Source organism: Pinus tabuliformis, chromosome 3_1 (assembly GCF_031772625.1).
Source record: "Pinus tabuliformis cultivar Carrire ecotype Pingquan chromosome 3_1, CPIR1, whole genome shotgun sequence".
Classification (NCBI taxonomy): domain Eukaryota; kingdom Viridiplantae; phylum Streptophyta; class Pinopsida; order Pinales; family Pinaceae; genus Pinus; species Pinus tabuliformis.
The window spans coordinates 597,996,933-598,014,314 of NC_142301.1; the positions used below are offsets into that span (position 1 = coordinate 597,996,933).

Sequence of the window (17,382 nt, forward strand, 5' to 3'; positions counted from 1 at the left end):
GGAGCGCTAATAGATTGCTCCATTGGGTAACGACACACCTAGGGTCAGATCGATGGAGTGCTTGACCTGATAGTGCAGAGGCACCCCTGCGGGGGAGTTGAAGATGTCCTTGTACTCCTCCATGACCTTGTCCATCTGTTGCTATCATGCGAAGGGGTCATGTCTGGAGGTCATGGCCATCGTCTTCTTCTGTCCTTGAGGGCGTCTCATTAGGAAAGCAAATTTCCCGGTTTTGGAAATGAACTTACTACATTTTTTTCCAGTAATGAGAGAGATGGTGGTCGGTGATGATACTGTTAGACTCCGTTTTGTCAGCCCGCTGCAGTCAAATTCTCCAAAGTTCATTCCTTGTTATGCACAGTCACTGATGTTACTGTGGTCCAGAAAAGAGTCATTTTAATTCTTGAGCTCAGGGTTTAGTCTTCAGAAGTATTTCAATAACATGTGCAAGCCAGAGGAAGGTTCAGTGAGTTATTATTTTAGGAGTTTCAATGATCAAAAGGATGATTCTTCTCCAAAACCCTGTTTTGGAGAAGAAATTGTCAAATTACTTGTTTGCAATAAGTATATTTTTAAAATCTGCCCTCATGAAAAATGTCAAATGCAGGCCCTGGTCACCTTGCCAGGACTCATCAGCTCCTATCCCTGCAAAAGCACAAACAGAAAGAACATCATCAGCAATCAGAGAAGGAAATTGTAAAACAGAGTTTCAATGTCAAAGCGCCAAAAGGCTGCCAAAATCTCAGATACTACACAGGTTATCCAAGGATACTGGGCCCTCTCGAGTTATTAAATTCCAGTCTAGTTTGTGCAACTTCTTCATGAAGGTTATCCTGTTGTAGTAGCTTTCACATTAAAATGTCCTTACACCTTGATAAAATTCTAGAGTCAGCTGCAGCTGTTGTATTGGAGATCTGGGTTGTGGGCAATGACAGTGGCAAACAGCTTACCCGTAACAGGAATTTTTTTGACTGAAGTTCTCGTAGTACTGTATTTAATGGCATCTCACACTACTGACTACAGAAATCCTTGGTTTTTGTTTTTGAACACAATTGTTGTGCTTGTGCTGGTTATCGCAAAGTTTCCAAACATGCACAAAGTTTGAATTCTAGGGATCAATGCAGACTACCCTATTTGAAAAGTAATAAAATAAACCATCCTTTTAATTTGTACTCGCTATCTGCCTTCTGTTCATGAACTGTTTAATGGAGATTTTTGTATTTGGGGCAACGTCAGAGAATCACTAAAGCAGCTCAGCTGTCATGCATTTAAGGAAGTTAGTGTAAAGGAAATTGAGCATCTTGCTGCTCTTTGTCCAAAGGTTGTAGTGTTGAGTGGCAGAGCAGGCGATGGTGAAGAATTGACATTCTCCATCGATTTGCTTGATCCCTCAGGTTTGCAAATGCATAAACAACTTCATATTCTGCATAATGCTATTCCAAAGGTTGGTAATCGAATGTCTGACAGAGCTATTACAAAACGCCAGAATGCATTTGAAGTACATTTACTTGAAGTTGCAGGCCTGGGGAGGGCATAATAAGCAATATCGTTGCTCGGAGACAACTCATTTGCATAGATTCCCAAAGCGCTCATTTGAAGGTCGAAATTGAAGAGTAGGAGGGCCGAAATCGTGATTTTCAAAGCTGTGGACTGGACTGGAGGTGCGCGCTACCCATACAGGAGGCGTGCTACCCATATAAGGGGCGCTACGCGTATAACACCCCCAGCCCGTGTTAAATATCAAGTGCGCTACACACTTGCTGCGCGCTACGCGTTGGGTAGGCGCGCTACCCATATAGTCTCAGAGCCAAAGAAATTTCTCTTATTCACCTAGATTCGTGCCAAATTACTGCATTTGCCTGCAAACTGAAAGGATATTGAGAATGTCAATGATGATATGGATAATGTGGAAATGCTTAACTATGATGATTTGGATTGCGTTATAAAGTTGGTCTAGTGTGCAGATATTGGCATGCTGCTAGTGTTCATGAAGACTTCTGGAGATGTTTGAATTTTGAGAATTGTTGAGTTATTGCAGAGCAAGTGGCTAAACGGTGTCGTAGGTATATAAAGGTTGTAGAACTACATTTTCCAGGTTCTCTTTTGGATGTTCCTGTCCGTGAAGCATTGCGTACTCTTAGGAGTCTTGAGGTGTTAACTATAGATTGGGGAAACTTTAAAGTGATGCATTTGCAAAGGATGAAACTTGGAAGGTGAATGTACGTCTTCAGGGTTGTGATCTGGAACAATGGGTATCTATGTGGCAGCATGGAAATGTGCCTTCAGCAGAGACACATGTCGTGACATTTTGGGAGGGTGGTATAACGGTAACGGAAGTGAATAGACAGTCAAACCCAAATTAAATGCAGAATACCAACCATAAGCAGAGAAATAGGGTCGATTTGCCTATTTTTGACCTCAGTTGCATTTCAGATGGTCTACGCTCCAGATTTTGCCTATTCATTGGTCATCGAACAGATTTCATATTATATGTTGTTTCCTTTCAGAACAAATGATTGGCTTTCCAGCCTTGTTTGTTAAATGATAATTAAACCATTCCTTATTTAGGTCGATTTGTTATCCCACCTCTAGGCTTATATGTTGTATTAAAAATCACTTGTAAAGGTTGTGGGGGGAGAGTTCTGAGAGGTGCATGGAGGAGAACAGAGAGCTTTATTGTACAGTTGTTTGACAGAGATTAATTGAAGAGTACAACTCTGATTTATAAGATTCCTATGGGTTGAAATTTGGCATATGTTTTTCTCTGTTTCATATGTATCTTGTAATGTTTTTCATTTCATTCATAAATCATTTTCAATTTGAATGTTTCTGAGTGAAAAGGGTAAAATTCAGCTTACTGCTTTGCCCTGGAGAAGCATTCATGTTTTGTGTTTCTTCCTCTGTCTGAAAGGGATTCACACATTAATGCCCCTCTTAGCTTTCTTAACAGTCCTTCCATTTCATATAATTTCAGTTTGGATGCTTAAGCTCTTGCCTACCTTGCCTTATGGAGTAATCTGTGCCTTTGATTAAATCTCTGCTCTTGCTGTCTTTGCCCCACATAGCCCAGAAAACCCAATCATTTATCAAAAAACCCCTTTCTATCAATTTACTAGCCTAAAATCAGTATTCCTTATCGGTCATCTCAGCCCCTTTGAAGACTTGTCTGCCGAGATAGACCCGGAGAGAGCCCTCTCTTGTCCTCGTAGGGCTAGCTACGAGGCTGAGCGTGGTTTGATGTAGCCTTGAGTTTTACCTTATTTCATCCTAAGGTAGATTTGAGCGCTAACAGCTACCTCTAGTATCTTGTACAACTTATTTCCCAATGTAACAATAGTAGTGCAAGGCCTTGACTCATACACATCATTTCGCTTCCACAAGTATGGTTGGCCTACTAATACATCACAAGGATAAAGGGGAGCAATGTCACATAATACCTCATTCGTGAAGGGCTTGATGATGTATGGAAGGTGGCATTGTTGGCTCATGCGCAGATCTCGTCCTTGGTGAAGCCACCCGATGGTGTGCGATTGTGGGTGTACTATGGTCAGTAAGCCTAACCACTTCACGAACTCCCCTGTAATGAGGTTTTTTTGGCTCCCACTGTCGACAATGAACTATAGCGGGGAACCCTTTACCCACATCTAGGAGTGGAAGAGACACTCCTCCTCCTCTAGATCTTCAGGTTCCTCCTTCTAGATATTTGTCGTGGCGGCGGTGGCATTGGGCTCTGCATCAATAATTTGCTTCCCTTTGTCATTCCCCTTGTCAGCTTCTGACTTAGAGTCAGAACATGCATCTCGTTTTGAAGCTTTCAACTCGACTACTAGTGACTACTTGGCTGGACATTCACTTGTGTTTTTGGTGGAGCTCTTATAGAACTCACACCACTTTCCTGTTTCCTTCTTCGTCTTCGAAGTGTTTTCTTTTTCTTGTGGCCTTGGTAGTTTGTCATGGGTCATCCTGCCTTGCATTTATCCTTTGTTTTGCAGTATGGGGGCACCTTTCCCTCGCTTTGGATTCACAGATCCAATGTCTTGCTTCTTTTGTTTAAACTTATGCTCGATCTTAATAGCATATCGGTGCGTCATGCCAAGCGAGGAGATGTCTAGGAAATCCATCTCGTCTTGGATGTATCTATGTAGGTAGCCACGTTACTTGAGTACCAAATGTTTCTCAGAATCCTTTATACCCAAATTTGTGTGAAGGGTGTGAAAAACATTGGTAAACTCTGACACATCTTGGTCCCTTCCCTACCAAAGTGTGGTCTACTTTATGTATTTGTCCTCGTAGCTTCTGACATGGTAGTACTTCTCCTTGATGGCATCCCGGAATAAATTCCAAGTGGAAGCGGTAGAAAATAGTGAGGTCGTACTTTCATCCTTCTTCTCACAATAGGTTTCCCACTAGTCCTTGACTTGGGGGGTGGCTTTGACAAGAGCAAAAGTAACCTTTTCTCGGCTGGAAAAATCATGAACATAAAAATATCCTTCTAGCAAATTCATCCATTTATCTATGGCGTGTACATCTATTTGGCCCTCAAATATGGAAATTTCAAAGTTTACTTATACCATAAAAGCTGTGGAGCCTCCAAAGTGGCTGTTGGATGTGGATGTGCCACCGATGGGCAACCAATGAAGGATCTGGGCAAAGTTATCCATCATCACATTCATTTATTTCTCGAGGGCCTCCTTGAGCAATATTTTGATAGGATCTCCTACTCCCTCATGTTTCTTTTCTTCCCCCATGGGATGTCGTCAGGATTTGCAAGGTTGGTCTTGCAAAGGTTCGACCAGTTCGAGCTCTAACTCCTTATATCCCGACCTCATTGGGGATATTCAAAGAAAAACAAAGAATGGGCAGACCTCTCTGATACCACTGATCCAAATTTATACAATAACACAACAAATTACACATATAACCATAAATATAGAGATGTAGCAGAAATAACACTTCCTTTCATTAGTATCAAATAATGAAATATGCTTACAAACATAATGGAAATGAGACTAGCTCAGGTGATGGTATCTTATCTTTGAGAAGAGATGTGGTGGATACATGCCTCTAAATTGAGTTACAATGAGGCTCAAGGGCCTTTTTATTATTGAACAATAAGAAAAAACCCTAAACAACCAAAACCCTAACTCGAGGAGATGTAACACCAAGAGTTTATGGGCCCCGTTGGGGTAAGTTGGGCAGCCAACTTCCCGAGGTCGTAACTTGGTCATATTATCTATGTGTGATGCGCATGGTACCTCCTTGGAAAGATATCTCCAAGGACTACATTGAAAAGGGGATTTCTATGAAAACATGCAAAGGAATATTGTGAAAAAAAGATTGTTTAGGGCCTCAAAATGGCTCCATAAGTTTAGGACCAGAAAAACTGCCAAAAATAATAAACTATGCTATAATTAAGGAAACTGAAAAAAAAGAAACAATGGTGGGTGGTCAAGTGGAATAGGTGGGTGGCCACCAATATCCACTTGGATCATAAAGAAACATTGTTATGCATTATCTTTGTGCTTTCCAAAGGAGGATGGTTCAAAACAAGATCCTCGAGAGAATTTTGAGGATCTAAAGTTTGGATCTTATCCATTCAATGCATTTCATAATTGCATCCTTTATCATCATTTTCTAAAATAGAGGAAGCCTTGTCATCCATTAGAGGTGGGTCATAGGGCTTTCAACATTTAGCTCTAGAATTTTAGTTGTTATGCTTCTAGGAAGATTTGAACAAAGGGAAATAATTATATAAATGCCCTATTTCCTAACAGAAGTGGTAGTGAAAAGAAATATTCTCATAATTTGGAGCCTATGTCTAATGAAAATCACCTATTTTTAAATTTACCTTTTCTAGCATCCTTTTCTTGATATCATTTTCCACATAGATTTTTCCATAGGTGTAGACCCCCAACTTCCCACAAGAAGTATTGCTTGCAAGGAAATGGCCCAAGGAGTTTCCAATGCCCCAAAATATTAAAAAAGTTCACAAATGAGCAAGCATATGAGGAACTTGGACCAATTTTGGAAACTTGGTAATGACTGCTATAAAATTGTTAAAATATGGAAACTAGGGGGTTTGTAATAGTCCGAAATTTTCCTAAAACCATAAAAAGTTCCAGTAGTTTTCTTATTCAAAAAAAATCTCCATGAAGAATCATTTGGAGCATAAAGTAACCTAGGAATCCTTGGTCCATGAAGAATGGATCCATTGATAAAGATTGGTCGAGGAACACCATAAACTATTAAAATAACAAATAAGGGTTAACTTTGCTTAGATCTGATGGACGTTCTCAAGAGCAAGGTGAAAATTTTCAATAGAGGAAACTTCCTCTTATTTTTCGACCAAAAACGACCTAAGGGACACCTCACACTGAGATGCATTTAGGGATGATTGTGCATGCATGACATCTTTATAAGAAAAATACCGAGAGGGGGAATTCTTACCCTGAACCCACCCCCCGCCCCGCCAAAATGAAGGGACAAAAAAATAATGGCATATTTATCAATATTATAGACTAAAATAGGGGAAGAATCATCAATTTTATTACCTTCGGAAATTAGGCATTGTATGACAATGGGAAAGCCCATCCGAGGGACCAAGAAATTCCTAGAGAGAACTTTAACAAAGACCTAAAAAGAATCAGACCACTTAACATATAAGGCTTTGACTCTTTCGTCATTCCCATGCTTAACTGTGAACTCAATCTCTTATCCCTTGGCCAATAATCAAATCCCATTGGATTGAATTAAATTCTAATGTATCAATAGATCCTCACTACCATATTCAATGGTTGTGAAACTATAACCCTTGTTCATATCGCTCCACTGAAACTTCCCCGGTCTCTTCGCATGATAGAGAATATCGCTCTTGAAACCCTCGAACCAAGGGCATTGAAGATGGGAATTGATCCATTTGGAATATGAATCTTCCCCATGCTCGATTGTGCATTGCTCTATTATCTTTTTCATATTGGGGAAATTGCGTTTTTTAGCAATCGAAGGAGGGCTTCTCATCATAAGCTTCCCACCTATGTAAATTGTGATGCAATGATAGACCACACATTAGAACCATGTCATTCCACCGTGATTGGTAGAGGGATTAAATCCCTGCACTCATTGGTTGCAAATGTGCCAATGACAACCACCTGGGTCTTCCTACACTATCTGTGTTGAACCATTTTCTCAATGTTACACACTCTGCCCCCATGGATTGAAAGGACCTCAATTTTTTTAAAGTAATATCCCAATATTACTCCAAATAGTTTTTAAATCAACTACATTTTTTATTTAAAAAATAAAATAAAATTTCTAAAAATATATAAAGGTTCAGAAGGAAAAGTAATTTTAAATAATTAATATTTTAAGAATTAATCAAATTAATTACAATCATATGCATATATATAACTTTTTTTAATATTGGATGAACATAATTTAATATTATTATTTTTATTTTTCTTTTATCATTCATTTTTTATAAACTTGAATTTTTATAAATGATGCTTTTTTTTCTTTAATATTTTATATTAAATAATTAAACTTCATTTAATGTGATGAATTTCTAAATTGTAATCATCATATGATATTTTATTTATATAAAAGAAAATTATTATCTTTTTATTTGATATTTTATATGGGCTGATATAATTATGATGATGTTGATGATTAAAGTCTATCAAGACCAATATGGTTAATAAGTTTAACTATTACCTAGAATTAGTATTTTATTTATATACTTAAAACGTAGTAAGAGTCTCAAGATCACCATAGCTTTGCTCACTTAAAATGTCGAGAATACTGGGAGTATGATCTATTTTTTTGAAAATCATATCAAATGTGAGTGTAACATGCACAATTTAAGACAAATTTATTTTCATATTAAGCCCTCTTAGCATGAAAAAAGTGACAAATTATTTCATCCCATGAGATTTTGAGAATTAACCAAACCCAGTTTCATTATAAAGCTAATGAGAGCTTGTTTTTATTTTAACAATGTTCACTTTTTCCTTTACATTAGGAAATATACATATATACTTTTGATTTTTTAGGTTCGAGTTAATAACCTCCTCATAATATCTTACCTTCATTGTTCCCTCTAACTCTTTATCAACAGATAGTTTGTCCTTAAATTTTGAATTAATAGTATTTTTGATAATATCCTTAATCTACAGAGTGATCTCCTCCATTATCCTTAATTGTCAATCTACCATGGACATCCTTATGCCATCCCCAATTGAGTTGGAGGGTGGGGGTTTTGGATAGATTTAGAAGCAACTTTAAGACACCTCTTTTCTTCCATGTGATCTGTCAGACCCAATATCATCAAGTGGTTATAAATCACTTGATCCTACCGCTAATAAGGTGCATAACCCCTGAACCTAGACGCATTTTCATATGATTCTAACTCCTAACGCAATATGACGACCCATACTCATTCCACTGAATGGTCGATGTATCACATTAGGTGAGAAGATGAGGATTTCATAACAACTTTCCACCAAGCCACAAAATATTAGTGGCTAGTTCTGCACCTTGGCCAATGCTTTTCCATGCTATTATAAGCATAATAAATGATAAAATTAGGCTTTCGATATTGTTTCCAAAATTCAGGTTATCCTTGAATTTGTTACCACTAAATATTTTTACAACATAGAGTGTTTTATTTTTCATATGTGGTTTAGGTAGTGTTATCACATTAACTTTGTTTAAAAAAAATCAGAAAATGCTCACAGTTTCAGTGTCAGTATTTTAGTTGTAATAATTAAAATCATTTCATTTTGTAATTTGTTTTTCTCATTTATAAGTTTGGTAACTTTTTCGTTAAATTGGTAACGTTTGACAAGAGAAATGTTGACATTCCCATTGTCATCGAATTCTAGAAACATGCAGAAAGGAAATGTTGGCAATCAACCTATCAGTGAAATTGCCAGTTAAAACTTTGTTTTTCCTATACAAAACAATAATTTCAGGCATGATTTTTAGATAAATGAAAATGCATTTTACGAAACTAAAAGAGGTTTTTGTCCAAAACAAACCCATTTAGAAAAATGTCTCTCAGGTTTCTAGCAGCTATCACGGTTTTGGATTTTCAATGGGATCACTGGACCCTATTTTTTAGGATTTTGTGAGGAAAAAGCTCATGGATAGATGTTGACTTGGATGCCACCTCACCAAATTCGACTTTCTAATCCTTATCTCCAGCCATGACTTCAGCAACAACATGATCTTTAGATGCAGATAGGATTAGAAAGTTTTATATCCATGTATTTGAGATGTAAGTTGTTATTATTTAGACTTTGTAATTAAAGCTTTGCTAAAGATGGGTTTTTAGTTAGTTTGTCTTTTCTGTAAAGAAAGGGACTGTAGAATATAAAAAATGTTGAAATTTTATTGAAAAACATTTTGCATTCTGGTAAATATGAGCAATCTTGAATATATTACAGTTTTTAATGAGCATTTTATAGCAAACTCATGTGTTGTAGTTCCTTCTCAGTTTCCTCTTTATTATAAAAAAAAATTCTTTCATGTCTGAAAATGCTAGCATATAAGATTGAAATCCATTGATGCTCCTTTCTTGTATTTATCATCCATTAGTATTTGTTACCTCAGTCATCTATAAACTCTGTTTCACTTCAATTCTTTTCTACCAATTTCTCAAACAGTCAAAGGATTTGTCGTTATCACAATTTTTATAGTTTTTTCATTGGATTTGTATATTTACTTGTTTAAAACTGGATGTCATGCCCAATGGTTTGTTTTGTAAACAACCCAACCAATTTTACCCTATGAACTAAATCTAGCCACCGACGTCAATTGTGAAAACCTACTACTATAGTGACCATAGAGTAGTTGAGTTTTACAGAGAGATCCCGCTCTAGTTTGAAGGGCCAACTTTCAACCCAAAAGAAGTTTGACGCTACCTTAGGGTTATTTTCTGTAGCTAAGACATTCCCTAAGTGATAACAGGTAGAGAGTTATCAAAACTACTTTTATTTATTTATTTATAATTTTACATATTTAATGTGTTCTTTAGAAAACTAATAACAAACCATACTAAATTATTTTCATATGGGGTATCACATTGTTGATACTGAGCTTTTCAAACAAAGTCACATTTTTCTTCTATAATTTCTTCAGCAAGTTCCAATTTATTGCATAGGAGAATCGTAGTTGCCATCTCTTGTAAACCATCTTCTTGTTTGACATGCTCTTCCACAACATTTCCAAATACTTTTGTGATATAAAAAAGGTTCACTTCTCCTATTGCAACAACAACTTTATTAACAATTGTAATGCTCTATGGCTGAACTGGATGCTACTCAATGTTTCTCCCCCTTTCACTATATGTCATCTCTAGAATATCCCAAACTTCTTTGGCCCTAGTTAGTACTACATTACTAGGAAGAATACTATCATCGAAATCATGTTTAATGAGAAACAATGTTGTTGCATCATCCTTCTCGCTCTTTCTAAAATGATCCTTTTGATGTTGTGTCATGGCTTCCTACAAAACCTTAAATGAAGGTTTCTCAAACCCATTCAACACAATATCCCATAACGTTTTTGCGTATAGTATAATTTTCATCTTAATAGTTAAAAATTCATATTTTTTAATTCACAAAAATAGGAGATGGCAGAAGATAAAAATATCCAGCAAAACCGATGCTAATGAAAACTTATTACTATAATTTTGTAAATATACTTCATATTTCTCTCTCCTACTTAGATTTTATTTCTTATCTTGTGACGATTCTCTTTCTTCTTATTAAGAGTGGGCCTAATGGTTAAGAGTATGTGTTTCCTCCTAAGAGGTCACAAGTTCAAAACCAAAATTGGGTAGAGTATGTATCCCTTCGTAGAGTTAGCAATCAAATCACTACGCAAAGGTGGTTCCCTTGTCCCACAAACAAGCGGTCTCATACACCAATTTGGTGTCTAGCTTACGTGTGACCTTAAAATTGCAGAATAATAATACTATTTTTCTTTAATCTTCAATGACCTTTTAATTTGATATTTTTAATGTAATAGCTAAAATCACTTCTAAAATATCTCCAAACAGAAAATCCCTTTATACATAAAAACAAGAATATCAATTTCTTAATTAACTACTTATAACTGTGAAAAGGAAATTTACTAATATTCATAGAAAGACATGACCTTCAAAAGGAAATTTCAAATATTATCTCATTTTAAGATGCAAATTGGTAATTTTATAATTTTAAAATGAAACATTTTTTCATATTTTGAACTCTAAAAACTATTTGCAACTCAAGATTCCATGAAAATTTTCAAAATTTTATCTTATTGCATGTATAAGGTTAATAAAGATCTAAAAGGGAAATGTGCCTTTATGGTTTCTATATGCATGCACTATGAAACCCCACAATAGTTTGCAATAGTTTGAATTGATTCCCTCTAGATTGTTACAAATTTATATGGTCTTTAAGTCATAGTACAACCAGATTTATAAATATTGATTTTAAATCATAATATAACAAGATTTATGAAGCAATTAGAATTCATTATTTGAAAATCTGATTTTATTTGCATTCAATTTTGTCCCTTTTTTTCTTACAATTTTTTTAACACAATTAGACCTAATTTTGTTTAAAATTAGTATATTAAATTTTTAAAATAAACGTGTTTATATATATCTATATATATTAACTATTATTTTATATTATAATAATTTAATATATTTTAATTTTAATGAAACAATATATCATTGTTTTGCATTTATTTATATGTTCAAACACCCTTACCAACATTCTAATGACATGAAACTTAGTTTAATTTAAATATTAAAAGTCTTCTAAATATCGAAAACGACTCTATAATGATTCGTATAGACTTGGATTTACATTACAAAAATAAAAAAATTCCCAACGACATATCACTTTTTAAATATTTAAAAGAAAAAAGACGAAAGAAAACCATCGATTAATTGTCCTCGCATTCATTAGACAATTAAAACAGGAGAAGCTGCAGGGCAGCAAGTCCTTGCCATGAGCGGGACTGAAGAAAAGAAACACTACCAGAAAGGTAGAGTAAAGTAAGTAGTCAAGAGATCTCAGACATTCCCATGTAGGTGACAGCAGCATTGACATAGGTAATTTGCAGTCCAGCAATTTCAGTGCAATGAAACACGACCAGAAAGGTACAGCAATTTCAGTGCAATGAAACACGACCAGAAAGGTACAGCAATTTCAGTGCAATGAAACACGACCAGAAAGGTAAAGTAAGTAGTCTAGGATTGTTTTTTATTTGCCATAAGAAATCTCAGACCATTAAATCTCAGACCATTCCCATGCAGGTGACAATAACATTGACATTGGTAATTGGCAATCCAGCGATTTCAGTGCACTATTCCATTCCATTTCTTGGAAAAAAAAACAAAGCCAAACCTAGAACATTTACATGTTAAGTAAATTAGATATATGTGAGATCTCTTCCAGAGTTGTCTCACAAGAATATGATATAATTTATGAAAGTACTAAAGAGCAAACAGTTTGGAGTCTGTCTTGGCAAGCTTGGCTTCTAGTCTATCCCAACGCATCCCGTAATATGTCTGCTTTTTCCGTCTTTGTAGGAGTGGCTCTAAAAGGTAACAGATAACTTAAAGACCTCATGTTCTAGGACACCAACATAGACTATATTTCTGTAAGGTGAAAGACTAAATAAAGGGAGTAGTTAATAGAGGCTATACCTTCCAGCAACATTCGTATTCCTAGCTTCTAAAGACTCCATCCCCTAATCTGGTGCTGCTTCTAGTGAGTGGTACCTCTAAAGCTTAATGGGAGAGGGGCCAGGCCCCGATATTTCAACTATATAGCTGCTACTTTCTTACTTACAATACATCTTATTTGGGAAGGAGCTTGGTTAAGGCAGGCAACCTTGAACATATTCTTAACATTTTTTATGTCAAAAGAAGCATTTCGTTCAAGCATTTCAGTGTTGTTTGTGGATAACACATTGCGTTCTTTACCCTCATTTTTATGAAAAAGATTCTTCCTCAAGCTCTCGGGTCTCTTCCAGCCATCTGTTCTGGTGGAGTGTTTTCGTTATGCCCAAAACTATCTGTCACCCAAGAAGAGGGAGAGGATGGAGGGCTAGTCATTATTTCAGCTATACAACTTCTACTCCTTGTTAGTTGTGGAGCTCTACTGAAATCCGATAATTTAACCTCATTGGGAAGAGGAAGTACAAGATTTTCAATGGACTGTTGCACATTCTGAAGCTGCTCTTCTAATGCAGCGATTGTTGCATCAGTATCAATTAATTTGTGGAGATCCCTCTGCCTGTGGCTGGTTGGGCCTCTGTCCTTAAGTTAGGTAACCACTCTAAAGGAGTTATGTATAGCCAACATTAAAGTGTCGGAATTGCAATTTTTGCATTCGGAACTTACTCTCTCCCGAGCTTTTCAAACCCGAAATCAAGGTCAGTATTTACAAATTGAATGCTTTTATATTGTGGCACCTCTCGAGATATTATCATTATCCCTATGTTTATGAATTGTGATCCTAAGACAAGAGTTATTATAGACTCTGAGTGTGGAAAGTATGACTAGAAGTTATATATTACTGAACTACAAGTATTCTGGTAACAGGAAGAAATAAATAATGAGAATTTACAGTAGGAATGAAAGAGAAGACTCGTTATATATAAAGAAAAAAAATTAGTTCTTTTAGGATTATAACCAATTGAAATATATGAATCGTATATAATGAAGATTTAGTTAAGAACAGAATTATGGAAGAGAAATAGAGTACTCCTATGAAAATTATAGGTATTTGTAACAATGATATCCATTTTATTATGTACTCTTATTAAAGAGGGCTATGTTTCTAATTGAATTTCTCTAATGATGTTAGCAAACAAATATAACAGCTTGTTCCCGAATCTTGATCGTAGCATTAGAAGAATAGAATAACACACTAACACACGAGTGTTACAGGTTCATTGATCGCTTGAGAGATGGATTGAGGCTTTTCCATAGCCCCCCAGATCAAACCCCTTCGGGGAGTAGAAGCAAACACAATAGCTCGATCTAGGGTTGAGGAATCATATTCCAACTAAGACAATGGACAGACAGGAGATGCAGAAACAACAGTAATCAGAGAGATAAATTTGGCTTGAAAACATGAATTATAAACTACGCTAGTAGATAGATGTGGTAGGTTAACATCTAAAGGGATGGTATTAAGTTAATACTATTAACCTCAACATTTCAACGTAATCAAAAGAATGAAAAATACTCCACATATAATTTCCGTGGGTTTTATTTTATAATTCAGGAAAAAGGAGAAACCAATGGTGCATGTGTAAAACCGGAAGTAGAAGAATAATAGCGATCCAATAGGTAATAAACAGTAAACTATTCTGGAATCATTAAATCTTGACAGACACAACATATCAGTAAAGAAATAACCTTTTTCCACAGGATTGTTTATTACCATAGAAATAACTGTGTATTACAGAATCATATATAAAAGCAGAAATAATATCTTGGTTATAGAGATAAAAACAGATCACTAAGGGAGTCCCTCATCGTGATATCAACACAGTCCCGTTAACAGCGTCATAATAATTGAATGTATTTTAAATATGTTTGTCAAGTTAACATAAGCCAAGGATGTGCACTCCTTCTCCACCAAAATAAATTGATCAAATAAACTCAGTACCAAAACTAAAATAGAGTCAATCATGGTAGATATAGGGCCAAAGTACAAGAAAGGTTGGTTATAAACTGCCATGCAAAGTATCATAGACAAGTATACACTAGGAAGATTCCCGTAGTACAGGCATCTTCATTATAGAGATAAAAACAGAGCACTATGGGAGTCCCTCATCGTGATATCAACACAGTCCCATTAACAACATCATAATAGTTGAATGTATTTTAAATATGTTTGTCAAGTTAACATAAGTCAAGGATGTGCACTCCTTCTCCACCAAAATAAATTGATCAGATAAACTCAGTACCAAAACTAAAATAGAGTCAATCATGGTAGATATAGGGCCAAAGTACAAGAAAGGCTGGTTATAAACTGCCATGCAAAGTATCATAGACAAGTATACACAACAAATGCATCTAGCCTTGAGGGTTTTCAACAGAAATGTTGAACCCTATTGTCAGTAGCATAGGTAAGAAAACATTTTTTTTTATAGAAATTGTGGTCCCAAAACTCCAACGAGATGAAGAAATTCCACCGACCTTGAGAAGAATTCAGGTTGACCCATAAGTAATCAGAGAAAGAAACCTTGGTCACATCGTACTCAAATCTTAGACCAGTGAGAGATGGATACGTGCATCCAAGAGTATACAGGAAAAGAAAAAGAAAACGCAGTAAGAATCAAATCCTTGAATGAAGATAAAGACTAGAAAATGAGAAACCATTAAGAGGCTAAAATAGGGATGCCAGCCATGTTACCTATGAGAAAATGCAGGAATCAGAGATAGAGCTTGGCGCCATCTTCGGATATGCCCAGAACAAGACGAGAAATGAGTTAGTATGAAAACCTTGTACAGAAAATTATGCAGTTATACAAAAACCACCAAACCAAAAGATACAGTTGGTACCTGTATATTCGGCATAAAGAAATCAAAACCCATTTGTAAACACCGGAGATGAGGCCACCCCAACATGGACCGGTAGCCACCTCCTCTTACCAATTATGGACCCAAATAAATTGTTTTGTTGGAAACCAGAATGCAAAAAAAAATGTAAATTAATCAATATAAAACCCTGAAGTTGTTAAAGGTGATACTTGTAATTGTTACCTTTCTCAACCTTATGTCGCGATTGAACCTGCTATGAAAAACTGTGTGAAATTGTAGCCAGGTATCCAATGAGCAAAGAGGAAATGATACCATCAGCGACGAAGAATGACCAATATAGAGATGCAGTGGCGTCTATATGACAACCAGGAAGATTACCTCTGCAAGTCCTCACCCTGAATGGAGTGGAAGAATGGCGAAATGTGAGGAGGACTTAGGCTAATGCAATGAGTTAGGGTTGAAAATGTAGCTGCACCATAGATCACCAGGGAACACATCGATGTCGTTGAACATTTAACAAGGTACCCTGATGTGTCACATGAGCACCCTGCCTCATCACATGATGAGGATGTCATGGAAGATTGGGTAAGCTACAGGTGGTGTATTAACCCTGTAAATAAAACAAGAGTGCCAAACTTAACAACATATGACCATCGAGGAGGGTGGGCATGGACATATATGCCATGAGACATAAACACGAACGCTCCTAGAAAGATTCGGATGTATAAAGATAATTCTAACTAAATAAAGGATCACAATGGCAATTGGAAAGCTTGGGATCCTTGAGACCTTTCCATACGAGTCAGACAATCTCCATCAACAAGCTCTGCAGTAGATGCAACGTATCCTTACAACCGGTCAACCAGCTCAAGGCCTGCTTGCTCTGAGGGATTACTTTAACAAACTAAGGGCCCTTAGTTCTTATTGAGCTGTGTAGAACTGAATTCAACAGCCAGGATCTTCTGTACTTGCAGTTAAGCGATTGCATGATTTGGAAATATTCGCATTCATGATTTCCCCTGAATCGTGTCGAGAGAATGTACAGCATGTAGTTGAAATGATAACCTATAATTTTATAGAAGAAGACGATTACTAAAAAAAAAGTGCATTCAATCTACGAAAATATTTCCACATGCATTTTTGACAGATGTCATTGAATAAGGTTATAAGTTTTGTTTTGTATCATTCATGACATAGCCATATCTTTCCGTGGCTCCACCTCTCTTCAAGTCGCAATGTTGAAGCAGCAAGCAAGTCCAAGTCTAGGTCCATTTCATTTCATCTCCTAGCCTGGGTTATTTGAGCCATCCTAGCCAACTTCTGAAGCTACCTTTCCAGAGATCTTCCATGGCATCCAAAAGGTCGCAGTGAGGCGAGAGGGCTTTTGAGTTGGGGTGAGCGGTGACCAATCCGACAATGTAGGAGAGGGGAACCAGATCCCCTGAGGCAGTGATTGTTCCTCTGAGAGGCAAGTTGGGTGTGATGTTACAGTAGCCCTGCATCAAGGTGTTTGTCTGAACCAACATGGGTGCCTTCATGTATTCTGCAGGCAGGCACAAACGTTCCTTCCCCACGCATCCAAGGTAGCATCCTCACCCGTTTGAAGTCACTCTTTTTCTCTTTGTCCTGTAAGAACATATTCTCTTAAAGAAATTTGGATCTGTTCTAGCCAAGCAGCTCTCTATGGTTATTTACTAGCTCAACGAGTTCAGTTTCTAGGCAGTGAAAGTCATCTCTTCTCTGTAGCCACCGAGGATTCTCTCTACCCAAACAACGAAGGCTACTTGTGGAACCCTATGGCTACCAACGTGCTGGTCATGCAA

General features: G+C 36.5%; 1 protein-coding gene across 1 annotated transcript; it reads right to left on the reverse strand.

Moving 5' to 3' along the window:
- Nucleotides 1–547: 547 nt before the first annotated feature.
- LOC149188424 (phenylalanine ammonia-lyase-like) lies at nucleotides 548–17,085 on the reverse strand. The gene is made up of 2 exons (XM_089409950.1): nucleotides 16,890–17,085; nucleotides 548–645 (listed from the first exon to the last, which is right to left on the reverse strand). The coding sequence occupies exons 1-2, from the start codon at nucleotides 17,083–17,085 to the stop codon at nucleotides 548–550; spliced, it is 294 nt and encodes a 97-aa protein (XP_089266076.1).
- Between the last annotated feature and the right edge of the window lie 297 nt (nucleotides 17,086–17,382).

Bases quoted from the DNA above. Each gene is read 5' to 3' on its own strand.
- LOC149188424 (XM_089409950.1), bottom strand. From the start codon at position 17,085: ATGTTGGTTCAGACAAACACCTTGATGCAGGGCTACTGTAACATCACA. The intron at 646-16,889 runs GTAGCTTCAGAA...GTGCTTTTGCAG, and splicing joins CATGGAAGATCTCTGGAAAG to GGATAGGAGCTGATGAGTCC.